The sequence below is a fragment of the Dipodomys spectabilis genome, unplaced genomic scaffold (assembly GCF_019054845.1).
Source record: "Dipodomys spectabilis isolate Male_0828 unplaced genomic scaffold, ASM1905484v1 ptg000021l, whole genome shotgun sequence".
Taxonomy (NCBI): Eukaryota; Metazoa; Chordata; class Mammalia; order Rodentia; family Heteromyidae; genus Dipodomys; species Dipodomys spectabilis.
The window spans coordinates 4656797-4672911 of record NW_024870698.1 but is presented as its reverse complement, the minus strand read 5'-3'; the positions used below and the strand labels follow the sequence as shown (position 1 = coordinate 4672911).

Sequence of the window (16115 nt, the reverse complement as noted above, 5' to 3'; positions counted from 1 at the left end):
ATATATATGTATATGTCTGTGTATATATATGTATTCATCAAAGTACTTTATAAATAAATACACACACACATACACACACACACACACACACACACACACACACACACACACACACACACACATATCCAAATAGTCTCTGTCGGGATCCTTGGACTTGACCATATAAACCAAGGCAAGATTATTATTTTAAAAATATTTCAGTCTCTAATGTAAAGGTTATATATTGAACATGAATTAAGAGGGAAGTAAAATGAAGTAGACTATGGAATACTTGAGATGCTTTAAGCATAGGGAACTCAGTCCATATTAGCTACCAATATTTTATATGGCCATGCTCTTGTTTTTGTCCTCAGACTTCCATTGCTCAAGCCTGTCATTTACCTACAATTGAATCATGATAGTACCTGTGCATACATGAAAAATGTGTCATGGCTTTCCCATAGCAGGGCTCCAGTGAGAGCCCCAGTAGTTGTTAATCTGACTAAGTAAAGAAAAGACAAGGAGTTTCAAGTCTGAACTATAATCTCAGAATTTCCTACATTTCCCCTGGAATGCAAACTGAAAAAAAATCTTCTATGTAAGTCATGGGTCACTGCCAATGAGGTACAAATATCCTAGAATATCTTTTCACTGTCGGAAGTGCATCATTTCGTGTCAGTAAGAAACGCTAGATGCCTGGAACGCATACCTCACTTTCTGCCACTTAATAGAGCACAATGCTATAAGAGAACTGTTCTTTGGCCCTTACCACTGCAGACAAATTCTCGTTTTTGAACCTCGGCGACATTATGACCCCTCAGGTGGGAAGGGCCCATACACTGCGTGTACAGGCCTACTCGAGGCCTTTGGCGAAGCCAGTCGGAGAGCCAGGCCAGGTGGCAGTCACAATACAGGTTGTTGGAATGGAGTCGACTAAATGAGAAAAAGGAGATTTAGGAGGGGAGAACAAAACAGTTATGCGAGAACTTGACAAATTCATACAGAACAATAAATAGCTATTACTTCTCACTAATAGATATGGGAAAATAAAGTAGCACACTCCAAGCTAAGCATTGTTCAAAAGTATGAAACTGGTTCACAAGCACAGAATCAAGTCTTTTCTTTTACACAGAGTTAAGCAAATATCCAGAGGCTAGAGTGGGATGGTAGCCTTATTTCCTCTATGTTTACCCGAAAAGAGTAGAGAGAAAACAAGGCAGGTTCACGGCAGTCCTAGTATCCTGAGAGTAACCAGGGGTGGCAGGGAGAAAGTGGAAATAAACAAAGAGCTGTGGATCTCAGCTGGAAATATCAGGAACCACCCCCCTACAAGTGATCTCTATAGCAAGCGGTTGCAAAATCTTTTTAGCAGGTTACATTTTTGCTAAAGAAGACAGAATAATTCATTAGAAAAAAAATAACTTGTTCACATCGGGATCCTAATTTCCTTCTTTCTTCTTCTTCTTTTTTTTTTTTTAATCAAAGAAAGGATTAACGGCTTCTGGCTCTTGGGGACCTATCTCCAAAGAGCAGAGACTGAAATTAAAAGGCCTAAGTGGCTGGGAGTGAAGGAATTAAGTGTGTCCCCTCTCTATCGGCGGGGTCCACCCCAGAGCATGGATGGCTTCCAAGTGGCAAATGGCATTTCTCCATTAATAAAATATCAGACAAATGTATCCACTAAATTAAGTAAATGACTTCAAACTGGCTTTTATGGTTTTTTTTTTCAAACTAAAGGACAGGGCCATCTAATGCTATAAATCAAAGCATCCTTCGCAGAATAGTCTATGACACAGTAATACCATTTTAGTCCTTTTTGCTGATGTATTCAATTCTAACCCAATAATGCTAATGGATAGTAAAACATGGAACTCGGTCCAGAAAGATAATTGCACTATAAAAATGGAGTTTCTAAGTAGCAATGATAGTAGAGAATAATGAACCAACCAAAGCCAAGAGAATAAAAAAGTTAGATGAACGCTTTTTGCATTCTGCTAGAGCTTGTGGAGAAGAACCAGGATTTTCTACACCAATACTAGATGGAATGTGGCTAGAGCCATGGTTCAAGCAATAAAGCACCTGCCTTTCAAGGGTGAGGCCTTTAGTCCAAATCCCAGTACAAAAAAACCCAAATCAAACAGAAACCCTAAATCTAGAAGTCACTTACTAAACCCAAACCAGTATTTTGGCAAAGTTTTTTGGGTAATCCCCTCACAGGTGGCTTAATTGTCAAAATGCCATCATTTGAAAGCAAAGAGACCACATTTCACATCATTGTCCACTAAATATTCCCATCTAAATGTAGCATTGCTACAAGGACATAAATTAGGTTTATGAAAACTTGAAATGAAAGCAAAGATATAAAAAGGTTTTTAAACATATTGGGCAGACAAACAAGGGTACCTCTATTAGAAAATAAGACATGTTCTAAAAACTACAGATTGGTTTGTATTTTAGAGGTTGTTCTACTGAAAGGATTAGGAATCATGACCACTTAAAAAAATAATTAGATAAAGTTAATGGTAGAGAAATTTTGTCAATTATACTTTGAGTGAAATGGGCTATTCATTTAATTTGATAACCCAAGAGTTATGTTAATTAACTTTTAGAGTTCTTTTCTTTTGCTAAATCAAATTCCATGGGAATTATAATGTTGAGATTTCATATACAGAGTCAAATTTTAGTAAGAAAAATGATATTAAATTGGTATTGTGTGATTCATGGAAAAGCAGGCAATTCCATTTTTTTTACTAAAGAGAGAAAATAAATGTAATATGTTCCAAATTCTAAACTGTTATAAAGTGCGAACAATTTTGAAAATTGAATCAAAATATATTTGCCCTACTTAAACATAATTTTCCCCAAGAAATACACTGTTCTGGTTTTGTTTCCAATCATTTCTCACATGCTATGTATAATACATTTTTTAGGTCAGTTCAAGTGAGTTTTACCTGTGAAAATTCTATAACTGTATATACTCCCAAACTGGAGTATAAGGATTTCTTCTTTTTAAAGAGAAAACAAAAATGTTGTAGCTGATACTTTGTTAGAAAAGCATTTTTATTTCTCCATATATATTGAGATCTATCTTTAAGCCCTGAAAGAGTATTTTAAAATCTAAACATTAACACAACCTTAATTATAAAAGCACTACATGGTGATGCTATAACTTTACATTACAAAGAATGTAGGAAAACCAGTTTAGCTTTATTAAGTCTGCTTGCAGTACAGTAATAAAATCATAAAGATTTCCCATTTATCATTTCTGACAGCCAATCAAGGAGTCTCCTATTTCTTAATGAAATGTGACCTCTACAATATTTCAAAGTAATTTTTTCTCCAAACTTCCATAATGCATACATTTAAAACAACACACAAGAAAGTCTTCAAGATTTCAATATAATTGTATATATACTAAACAATCATTTCTAGATTTTTCTTTAGTGTGTTTTCCATTGCTTATTCCAAAAGAAGCTAGTGGTCATGTTCCTTAACTAAACATGATGTGTGAGAGACATGGTTAAATAATTAAATTCATATACATATATGATAGATGATAGATATTACAAATACTTACAAAGTTCGAAGTTTTGGCATATGGTTGAAACTTGCCACAGAAAGCCTTGTAATATTGTTATTGTTGAGAGTGCTGTGGAATAAAAAAATTAAGATATTTTAAATAGGAAAACGTGACCATTTATATAAAAGTATATAGACAGCATCTGATGGCAACATTCATTAATTTATTTATAAGCAGAGCAACTAGCTGCTTGCGATAACACAGATAATACACGATTTAATAAGACCGGTGATAAACGCTCTTCATGTTTTCACATACATTCCATTTTATTCAATGTTGACTATAAGAAAAGTATGACTTCATCAAGAACATTCAGACTTACATGGTATTTTCTGCATCTATTCATAAATTTTCTGTTTGTAAAATATTGGTCACACAATGAATGCGAGGCAACCACAGTTGGAAATTTTTCACAAACATATTTCTTTAGAGTGGTTTCACATGTAGTTCAACATCTATGAATTCTCCAAGTGAACTCAGAATAACAACATATAATCATTACTGCCAGGTCTTAAGAACAGAGAGCTGCTTATTAGTCTTTAAGACAGACATCCACTGAAGTTGCAATTTTGGTAAAAGACATACCTCTGTATTTGGTATTTGAATCAGGTGAGAAAGAGTTAGGATGTTCTGGCACTGTCTTGAAAAATTAATGTATTCTAACAGATCTATTATAGCAAGATGCATTGGTCTTTTGTTTAGTGTGGTTACAATCATAGTTTCTCGAGGAAGAGTGAGAAAGATGTGTGGTCCACGGAGTTACAGTAGAAATAAGTACAGTCATACTTGCTTCCTATTTTTCTTACTATTCTCCACCACACACATACATAATTTAGTAATTATTCCTACTTTGAGGATGGTCAAAAGGATCAGTTGAAAGTAAGACTTCTAGATCATACTGAAGGATAAATTTTAATGGTGTCTGAAAAAAAATGCCCTTATTTTTCAGGACACAAATATATGAGCTTTTGGATAACAGGAGTCAACTAACCCAATGTTTTACAGGTTCTTTTGTGACTTAATTCCATTGACTAGTTAGTTCCTATGTCTTTGAATACAAAGCAAAACTGCTGCATTTACTGTAAATTCAGTGCGTGACCTGAGCAATGTAGGTCTGTAGCCAAATCGCTTTACAAAGAAATCAATCCAATTCTTCAGTCTCAGAACACAAATTTTCATGTAAAATACACTACTAACAATTGCGACTTCCAGCATCACATAGGTATTTTATTTAGCCCAAATACCTTTACTTCATAGACTGAGAAATATCTGAATTAGTTGCTATCTATCTATCTATCTACTATCTATCTATCCATCTATCTATCTCTATCTCTATACACACACACACACACACACACACATATATATATATATATATATATTTTTTAAAACAAGACATCTCAGTGTAGTGGCTCACACCTATAAATCAAACTGCTCAAATTTCAAGCCTGGTGGGGCAAAAAGTTAGTGAGATTACATCTCAATCTAAAAGCCAGTGTGGTAATATAGACTTGTCATCCCAGTTATCTGAGAGGTCCTGGGTAGTAGGTAGTCATCTCACAGTTGAACACTAAGTCCCCATCCAAAATTAACTTGACCAAAAACAAGAAAGAAAAAATGAACAAGAAAAAAAGAGTGGGATCATGGCTAAAGGGGAATGCTTGCTTAGAAAACACAAGATCTTAAAAACCAAACAAACTGAACAGGACGACAGATCCATATTTAGCTTCCAGGGGAAAAGTCAATTCACTTGGCAGTCTTCCATTTACAGTAGGACAATACACACCTGGATTGAGCTGTCTACCAGAGGCCTCAGTGTCCCCGGCTTCTGTATTGCTTTTCCCAATGAATTTTTTTTGTCCATAGCCAGCTTCTCTCATTTGTGCTCCTTGCCTCATTTGCAGAGGCAACTACATTGATAAATGCAATGCAAACGCACTCTAGAATCAACTACTGTCCTTCTGGATCACTGTTCACAGCTCTGTGGCCTTCTTCAGACATCTGCTCTCTTTACTCCCTGTATCAGTGCATTGCCCATCTAGTCCCAGCCTACAAACATTTCCATTTACACACTCCACTCATATACTTTAAGATGACTATGCCATCACTTGCCTGTCACAGCCAGACTCTTCCTCAGGGAATCAAAATCTCTCTTCTTACTCTTTCTTATTAACTGTCATTTGTCTAATTCATCCCCCACTGGTTTTATCCTTCAGAAAGATTTTTAACTTTCCAATGCTCTCTTTTCCAACACTCAACATTTAATCCGACACAAAATGGCTAAAATCATCGGAGTATATGACATTCTGCATTGTGGCCTTGGGAATATGTTTGTTTAAGTAGTTCATAGAGAGTAGACCTGGATTAGTTTTGAAATGCAATTTATCACATCTCCATGCAAAGAGAGTTCTTATTGCACGTCAAAGCCCTGTACTTACCATTTTTAAAGTCTTTTCCTAAGATGTTAGTTTATATAAGACAACAGGAAAACTAAACAAATCTTCCTAATGTTTTATTCAGCATATGTTTAATTTGAGTATTTTTGGAGTGAAAAATAAGTGAAACCAACAAAGTTATTCTGAAAGTAAGTAGAAGTGGCATGATGACCGGTATATATTGTTGTTGTGACCAATTCCTATTGTAAAACAGGATAAATTTATATATCATATCTAGTTTGGAACACTTTCTCCTTTGTGTAAAATATAAATTACATTTTTATTATTTTTAAGTAGTTATACAAAGGAGTTACCATTCAACAAATGATATGTACAATGCATCTTGAATCATGTGATCTACATTTCCTCTTTACCATGTGAATAGTTCTAGAACAAAAGACATTGTGTGTGTGTGTGTGTGTGTGTGTGTGTGTGTGTGTGAAATATAAGCCTTTATAATCAGGAAGGACTTCTCACACTTAGATTCTGAGTTAACCTTTCTTATTCCCTAAGAGACAAGCAAGAACAGGACTTGGCAGAAATCTTATATTTGATGGATATGTCTCAATTAAATTAAATCATGTCCATTGTGTGAACAAGAAAAAAAAGAAAAAGTATAACTAGCTGTTTGGGATCCATTTCATTTTCTGAGTTCAGTGTCTAAAGGAAAAGAAAATATCGATCTAGATCTCGTTTCGAATGTTACTTTTTGCAATAGTATATTCATATTAAGAAAATAGTTAATTCTGCCAACCAGAATTCCAAACGAAATCCGTTTGCCACAAGCAATAAGCAGTGAACTATACCACAAGACTTTTATGTTTCTTGACTTTTCATTTGAATGCTTGTACTTTCTTTGCTCCTTCTACCAAACACATGCCCTAACCTAAAATTTTTCATCATCACCCACAATAACTACTCTGTCTTTTCTAGATTGACTTCATTATAGCATGACATTTGAATATGAAATTAAAAGTAACACGTAAAAGGTGAGAATATAAAATTATTTTGATATACCAGTTATTGTCCCTTCATATTTCTCCAAAAAATAGAAAGATACATCCTTAATGCATAGTCTCCACTGTGGAACTCTTTTGCATGTAAGTATATTTTTTAAAAGCCCTTGCCTGAATGGTTATAATAGGCAAACATTTTCTATGCCTGAAAAAAGATCTGAGTTTAATTAATCTTACTCTTTTGGGTGATTTATCTAATTTGGCCTTAAATTCTTCATCAAACAAGTTTTCTAAAGGTTACTGAAGTATGAAGATTGTAAAAAATAAAAATGATATCTGCTTGACTTTAGGAAGTTTTACTATAAAAGATTTAAATATTTAAATGGCATTCACATTTTCTTATCATATGATAATTTTAATTACTTTCTCTGTGAACAGGTTCTTGTCATCATTTATCTCTTTGAAATGTATTAAGGACTCAAAAGAGTTCCCAGGATTGTCATTTCTGTTCTAATTTCATGAACTCTCACTCTGCTAAGTTTCCTCCTGTTAAAATAATCTTTTAGATATACTTTATTACGATGACAAACAAAATGATCGATTACATTTCCAAACTTAAGGCTTCTAAAATAATCCCTTCAGTGTACAACAAATAAATATATACATGGTTATTGTATTTGTGGATGAAAGTTGGTTTCTGTGCCTAGCAGAATGGTTGGTGTCTCTCTCTCCTATTCATTCTCTCTTTTTCTAACATATACTAAGCAGTTATTTCATACACACATATGCACATATATGATAAGATATGTATTACAGGATCAAATATATGTACATTATACAATGATGAAATATAAATAACAAGCTGGAGAGTTGCCTACCTAAAAAATTTAGGTTTTCTCACTTAATAATAAAAATAAAGTACTTTGTGGTGTTAAGTTCATCCAAACCTTCAGTAAAGGTTTTAAAAATGCCTGTAATTCCATTTTCCATTAGGAACATTAGCTTACTATCAGATTCTGGGGCTTGATTGGCTCTGTGCAGCTCAGTGCCCTTCATGATAGATCCTTCACCTTGGAAGTTCAATGACACTGACAAGGGTTTTAGCATCAAAGTGTTCTCATAAAACCATCCTTGTGACCTAATTCTTACTGAAATAGCATTCCTGATTTCTGTATGTTAAAAAAAATATAGGTCTAGTATACATGGTCTTATCACTAAAATTACTATAATTAACACTTTAAACATTTTTTGTTCTAGAAAAAATAAAGACTTTTCAAAAGAAGTAAAGGTAACCTTGTACACAGAAAACATACATATTTATACAATAATCAATTGTAAAGAGTGACAAAATCTTACACATAAAAAATTTATGTGACAAATTTTACATGTGAAAACATTCATATATAATCTCTAAAAGCAATTGGTTACTGAATACATAGCATAGCTAGAAATTCTATTCACTTCTATGCAATAAAATTAAAGATCATTCAGAAAATCCTGCTAGTGGAAAGATTATTTTTATTTTTTTGTTAGAATTATATTTTGTTCCTTAAACTCAATCAATAATAAATCTTTTTAGAGTGTCAAATTTGATCGTTTCGAGTAACTTTTAACACCTGGACTAAAAATTCAAAACTCTTTGAAGTTTAATTTTGTATTTCTAATTAACTTACGTGGAGGATGACATAAGCCTGGTGAAGAATAATTTGTCTTTACGGAGATAAATGGGTAAGCATCTTTTAAAATTTGGAAATGTGACTGGTTGATGAAAAAGAATTCTAGAAACTTTCAGCGACATAAATTTCTCCAGTAACTAGAGGTTTTACTAAAATGAAATGTATTAAAAGTCCTTCATCAAAATTATTTTCATATATCAAACTCAACATATTTTACTTAGTTGCCTCTAACTAATTTTCTCAGGCATGTATGAATATCAAAGAGAGAACTCCAGTTACAAGCCAAGGGTCTAAATTGTGCATAGCATAACAGAATCAGTAGTGAAGACGTTGAAATGGACCATTGAGCGGCTTATTAAAATTAAAATATAGACTTTAAAGCCACACCACCAAAGTTAAAGTTCAGTTGCCTGGCTTAAAAACAAAGCATCTTTTCATTATATAATAACCACAAAATAGACCAAGATACCTGCTATTAAGAGAGTTACTTTTTGGGGTTATTGTTTCTACAACATTGATTTTTTTTTGCTTACATGTTTAGTAATTTAGAAAATACTCACACATCCTGTGTATCCTATCAGAATATTTTATCAAAAGGAAAATACTTAAATACACAGTTTTAGCTATTCCATAGATACAATATACAACATTTTGCATACATACATGGTGTTGATGGTCAGTCTCTGTCTTTCCCCATGAGTTATTTCTGGTACTTCTTTAAGAAACATTTTGACAGAAGGATTGAAGAGAGCAGATAAGCCTTCACATTATTTCTCTGCAGACACAAAGCTCCGGTGAACAGAGTAAGAGAAATGAACCATACTCACAGCACTTCCAGGTCCCGGAGAGCCCGAAAAGCCCCATCTTCAATACAGCTGATCTGGTTGTAATCCAGTTGCCTGTTAAATGGATTAAAAGAATATATGTAAAAAGCAAAGCACAGTAGGGAAGGTGACAAGAAGATTCCTGAAGGGACTAGGAGGCTCTAGTCACAGTAACTGGTTTCCCAAACACACTCATCTGCTTGAGAATGTCACAAGCCATTCTGGCCTCCCTCTACGCTGCTACTGAAATCTCTTTTTGTTCTGTTCTGAACTGTCTGTGCAAATAGCAGCCCTTGGAAAGCTCCAGTAAATAATAACTGCGCCTTATATTAAATGCCATAGGAATGCAATTTCATTACATCAAGAAAAGCTATCCATTAAGAGCTTTCAGCGTCATTGCTGAAACAATTTCATTAAGGTAAAGGACTGTAAATCACTTAATGTCACAGGCACCCCCTCGGTGACCTAACGGAATCCATTTATCAGAGAAGACCAGCTGCATGTTAATTTCACTATCCTTGGCAAGAACGACTAAGACTACTTTTAGGTTTCTGCCTTTTAAAAGCAGTTTCCTTCCAGAACTCCAAATTGAGAAAGAAATAATGTTCTTGATTTCTCCCTGCTGTTCCCAATCAGAAATATACTTTAGAAGGCTGGCATTTTATAGATAGTTTCATTATTCTCTAATTCATTGTCATTATATGAAAATGTCCTGAAATGTAGATATGGGGTTACAAAAAACTTTCAGAATTGCCTGGCTACTGGGAAAAATAAGTTTTGAACTTGTAAGAGATTAATAGAACTTTTGATTTTCTCTGAAGTGATCATTTCAGCTGAAAAAAAGTCACACTACAGGTACATTATTAAAACACTACACCTATCTATGGTAACAAAAATAGTTCTCATTCTGCATCAGTTCATTCTAAATGATATATAGTTCAAACAAATGAATCTGAGTAATCTAAGTTCTCTGTATTAAAGTCCAGTGGTGGGAAATTATATATATAAAATGGATCCTCTAAACTGGGTTAGCCTTACCTTTTCTCCTTAGTTTTTAGGATTAAAAACTTCTGTCTATATTAAGGACCTACTCTCTTAGAATGAAGAAGGAGTAATGACTATCTGCACTCTCCCTTTGATCAAACAAATAATTGCTGTTTAAGGGAGTAGCTTGGTGCTTAAGGATAATATTATTCCAATAAAGAAAAAGCATGTTACTACTTCTCTGGAGACAGTAACGAAATGTCTATCTGTACCACTATCAGCTCTATAGGCATTGCCGATACAAGGTAGTTATAAGGAGCTAAGACTAGGGTCATTATAGGAATGAATCTTCTTGTTTCAAGTTGGAAATTCAGTCAAAGGGCTAATTCCCATCAGTGGTCTGTGTTGAAACAACTATTAAGTTGCTGATTCCCTTACACAACCAAAGAATAAAGGTCCAGTGATTTCACCTGGGGATTTTTAGAAGAGTCTCTTCAGATTGCTTACTGTAGAAATTATGTACGTAAAGAATGTCTCATGAAAAATGCATCTTGTTTTTACAAAGGTCCCCAGGGCACGCAAACACATACAGGATTATATTCATGCCATGCACATACAACGATCTAGGACATGCTGTATAAGAACTAGGGCACTTCAGAAAAGATCCCATTTTATTGCTTTTATAAATTTTGGCTTTCACCAAATAATAGCTACCACTCATGCTGCTCTAAGAGCCTAAAGCATTTCAACTTATTAAGAAGCAATGCAGAAGTGCAATTTCATTTTCCAAGACTTTTAGAGCCTCATGATATAAAATGGCTGCTGTGGTTCCAAGAAAACACTTAGATCCTTGGACACTCTTTTCTTTTTTTTTCTTTTTTTAATAGATTAAATTCAGTTAACAATTAAGTTAATAGCCTTTTTATTTCCAAGGGCTAAATATGTATCTACACTAGAATTCTCTAACCCCTTGAACAATCTATCAAAGCCATTTAAATTAGCCCAATAGTATGAAGTGTTACCCTTGACACACTACAAAAGAGAAATTGTTTCCAGACAAATTGGCAAAATCTCTTAATGCTATCAAATTTGCCTAATGCAGTCTCCAGGTTAATCTGTAAAAGGGTGAGCAGTAGGTTTGCCCATATCTTATTATCCTTAGCTGTCAGTGTATAATATAAATCAGTGCTGACACAGCTTCTTCTAAATCATGCATTCAACATACAAAAGGGAAGCCCAGGCCTGCCCGAAAGCACTCAAGCAAATCTGTCCTACAAGATCTGAAAGGCCGTGCAGCTCTTTTCCTATCAGAAGAAGTTGTGCTATCCAGTAGTTTGGAACCTGGATGATTTTACTCCTTTCGTAGTATTCTGTTTGCTCACATACTGCTTTTGATGCTTAAAGATATTTAGGTCTTAATGGCTTTTTGAAACAATAGGGACTTTCATCGGACCAATGTTTCCTTAAAATCTCTCCGAATAATGTTCTATCCGTTAACACCTCTTCTAGGGATAAAAGGATTTCATTAAGAAGTTACTCACAGGACAGCATACTCAAAATAGAAGAAGTGAAGTTTGTTCATCTCTGTATGGATTGTGTGATATTCAAGCAATTGTTTATAACAAAAACGTGACTGCATGAGTGAGCATGAGCAAACTCTCTCCATGCGGACTTCCACTTTTTTTTTTTGCATATGTGGGAGATAAACAGTGTCAAAGCTGTATGAAAATGTAATTTATTTCAGGGTTTCTGGATTCTTTCCTTGTTTCTTGTTTCTCTCACGCTGTGCAAGTCTTTCTCTACTACCTCTTAAGCTCTAGGTACTTGTGCGTTCTATAAACAGGAAAAGATCTGTTCCCAGCCATGTGTTTAATGGTATGCTTTATTTAGGTGTGATTTTATCCCCAACGGCATCCTAAAATTATTCTGAATTAAAGAAATAGTTACAAAGTGTCGTTCTGTTTCATTTTGCTTGCACATCTCCATAAATAAGGCTTCAGCTCTTCAGTTTTACCTAGGGTCAATTTGTTGGTTGGTCTTCAGCAGAGATTCAGATGAGAAGGGCCTTCCATACAACAAGGAAAGCTTTAGGATGCTTTCCTGATAACGCAACTGTTTTCCATGGGGTACTGTATGGGACTTCTCTTATTTCGGGGGGCGGGGGGAGAATTATATAGTGGTTATATTTTATTCAGTACTTCTACTCTAGCATGTATTTGGATGGCTTCTTCATTATTTCCTGCTTCCAACCCTTTGCATCTGTTCAAATTCCAAATCTCTCTTTATCTGACCCTTCCTGGTACTAATTTGTGGTTGGTTTAAAGCACAATTTTAATCTCATGAAAATAAGGAAGTAGAAAAGGAAAATACTCCTGGTCTCTCTAGAATTAACATATGATTCTCTTTTTAGAGGGGAGAAGAAGGCCTTAGATATCCTAAAAATCCTTAGACTGCTCTTGTTTTAAGTATGGTTTGTGAATTTAGTCTTGGACAATGCCATTTGCCAATAGAACTCATACATTAAAAAAGATCGTTCCGTATCTCTGGCACATGAAATTTCTGAATTACAGTCTGATTTTATTTAATCATAAAATTAACCCTTAGATCACAGATGTGACTTATTATAGGCATGAGATAATGTATAATACTTCTAAAACATAATTTTTAAAATAGGTATACTAAATAAAAAGGTTAAAACATTTTCATAGTTAATATATAAAGATGATTGGAATTGTATTCTATTCCATTAAAGTTTTCAGAGATTTCTTACTTCCTTGCTTTAAACTTTAGATATCATATTGTGTTTGTCTTATACTATTAAAACTTGCTTTTGTGTATTATTTCAGTTGATATGTCTCTCTCTATACTCTATTAAGTATATTGAATGTTTTCGGCATGGTAAGATCTTATTTCTAATTGATTTTCCTTTTGTAAGAATTAGAATACAAGACATATGCTTAACTGCGAAACAATATAAAACATAAAAAAACCTTTAGTAATGCCTAAACAAAGCAGGATTTGTCAATACCACAACAAAATAGGTACAAATATATTTCAATTTATGTTACATTTTGTTTTAGCAGTGATTTTGATTGGACAAAAGATTTCAAACATGTAGCTTACTTAGAACATTGAAATAATTAGAATCAACAAAATGCAAGAACATTTCACAATCGTCGAAACCCTGATACATCAGGAATCATTTGTGGCGCGGGAAGAGGAAAAAAAACACTGTTAAGGTACAATCTCTTGTACTTCTTCCCTCTTTGTGTAACATTCAAGTCAATAAAATTGCCTAAATATACCAATTTGATGCCCGCAAGTACTCTAAGGAGTATTTACAACATATTCACACAATACAAACTGAATCAGATAAATAATCCTAGCTTTTATAAATTTAAAAAATTACATATTCTCTTCAGTAGTAAATGGGCATTGACAAGGATTCTTCTGGGGAATCTAAAATGACTGGCTTGATTTGCAACTAATCCTATTCACAATCTTTTAAATGACAATTCCTTTTTGTTAGGAATGAGGAATCTCAGTGGTGAATACAGATACGTATAGCTAAATTTATGTATCAATTTTTAGGAAAAGAAAAAAACATATTCTAATAAAAGACTGAAGTGAATCTCTTTTTAACAGAAACCATGGGAAATAAGTAGTTTGGTATTTATGTTCTGATATATGTAAGCAAAGTGATCAAGGTGGCAGCAACTACCAGAGTTAATACAAGTGTTAACATTTACTGAGCACATAGAATGTTACTCCTTTTAGTGACTGTGAAAGGTAAATAGTTGCATGGCCTTGATTTTGTAGGTGAGAAGATGGGGTTCACAGTGGGGATGGTAAATATTTTGTTATACTTTGATGAGGAGATATTACTCTGTCCTGATGTTCTCAAATATGAGGAGGATAAAGTAGGTAGAATGCAGATAGAAAGGAAAGTAAGCGTTCTGTGTGGAGGAATTAGCTCCATCCATGAGCAGATGGGAGCCAAGGCGCTGTGATGCTCAAAGGGAACATTTCCAAGAGAGCCGTTCCATGCCAAGCAAAGAATTTGCGCAGAGACGTTGAAAGTCTAAGGTGAAGTCAGAATGTTAGTTCTACTCTGAGGGCCTACAGAAAGTGTAGGTTATAGCATTCAATAGAAGCTGCTGCTTTCTCTGGGAAGGGTTTATAGTCTGATATAACTTGAATAACTAAGACAGCATTTTTCTGTGATAGCTTAATCTTGCCCTAGGCCTAAACTGAATGACATTGACTGGCTAGTGGTGATATGGAGAGGAATGTTTTATAGGAAAGTAATTGAGCACCTCTGTTAACATTTTCTTACAACAATATAAAGTGGAGTCCAAAATTCAATGAATGGGCTATTGTCATAGTTGAGGGGAGCTGATCAGTACAGAGGAAGCAAGCAATTTGAAGGCCTTTCCTGTCTCACAGTACAGCGTGATAACCAAAGCAAGGTCAGGCCATTGCTTAGTTTACAAAATGTACACTGGATTTCCAATTAATCAGTTTTCCTATGTTTTACTTCTGTATTCAAGGCATTTGTGAAGATACAGTGCATAAATTACATATTTATGAGACAGACTTCATTACTGAAGAAAATCACTTAAGGCACTCTAAAGACAAAGTAAAGCTCAAAGTTCAAGGGGTCACTGGCAGCCAAACTCATCATAGTTATTTGAGTTATCAAAATCGAGTGTGGTTCGAAAATGCGTATAAATGGGAAAATTACAGAACCACGGACAGTTCCATGGTACTGAGACTGGCCTCTGCTAAATTGCTAAATTATCTATCTATCTATCTATCTATCTATCTATCTATCTATCTATCTATCTATCTATCTATCTAAATATCTAAATACCTATCTGACGCTTAGTATCCTAGGCAAAACCTGGCTATCTTTTAGATCCATGGGACTAATCCTGGCAGAAATGGAAGTGATATTTATTTTCTACCAATGTAGATGATGAATGATCTCCATAGCTTGGTCAGCAACTTATTCCCTTCTAAATAGGCCCAGTGAAGGATAAGACAATTTACCTTTCAACATCTTTTCAGCCTCCTGACTCAGGGAAACATTCTAAGTGGAGATATAGTGTGGGAAGAGTTTACAATCTCCATTTGATAATCAAGGTGTTCTATTTTTATGATAAAAAGTGTGACAAGGAAAACACACACTGTCTAAAATAAATATTCTGCCATTGCCTTACTATCAAGGCCCATAAAATCTTGTATTTTGTGTTGTATAGTTTACATAGGAAAAAAAGGTGGCAGAGTTACAACAAATAAAATCCCTAAGTAATATATGTATCTATGTAAGAATGTATCGATTATCTCTTTTCTGTTTCCCAGATCTTCTTGTTGGTAATAAACAAAACACCATGAATTAGATGTTTCCTTTCCATACATATTTGTTTCCCCAAAGATATTGTGACTTACCTAAAGAGAGCCACACCAAATGATTGTGTGACTTAAATCTTTGCCTACAAATTAATGCATGTGCAAAAAATGATATCAATATTTCCTTAACCTATGTCTCACCAAGGATTACATTTTTTCTAGAAAATGAGAATAAGATCCATACTAAATGCAGGATGAACAGAATTGGGATAATGTAAGGACATGGGTAAGAAATATGTTCATTTGCTGGGTGCTGGTGGCTCACACTT

The 16115-nt window shown here is 34.3% G+C and overlaps 1 protein-coding gene across 2 annotated transcripts in view; it reads right to left on the bottom strand.

Moving 5' to 3' along the window:
* Nucleotides 1-16115, bottom strand: part of Slit2 (slit guidance ligand 2) — a 305954-nt gene that overhangs the window by 97281 nt on the left and 192558 nt on the right. For both annotated transcript variants that reach the window (XM_042674753.1, XM_042674754.1), the window contains exons 6-8: nt 9454-9525; nt 3557-3628; nt 749-912 (exon numbers count right to left, since the gene is read on the bottom strand). In XM_042674753.1, coding sequence (XP_042530687.1) covers nt 749-912; nt 3557-3628; nt 9454-9525 — 308 coding nt within the window. The remainder of the gene's footprint in view (nt 1-748; nt 913-3556; nt 3629-9453; nt 9526-16115) is intronic.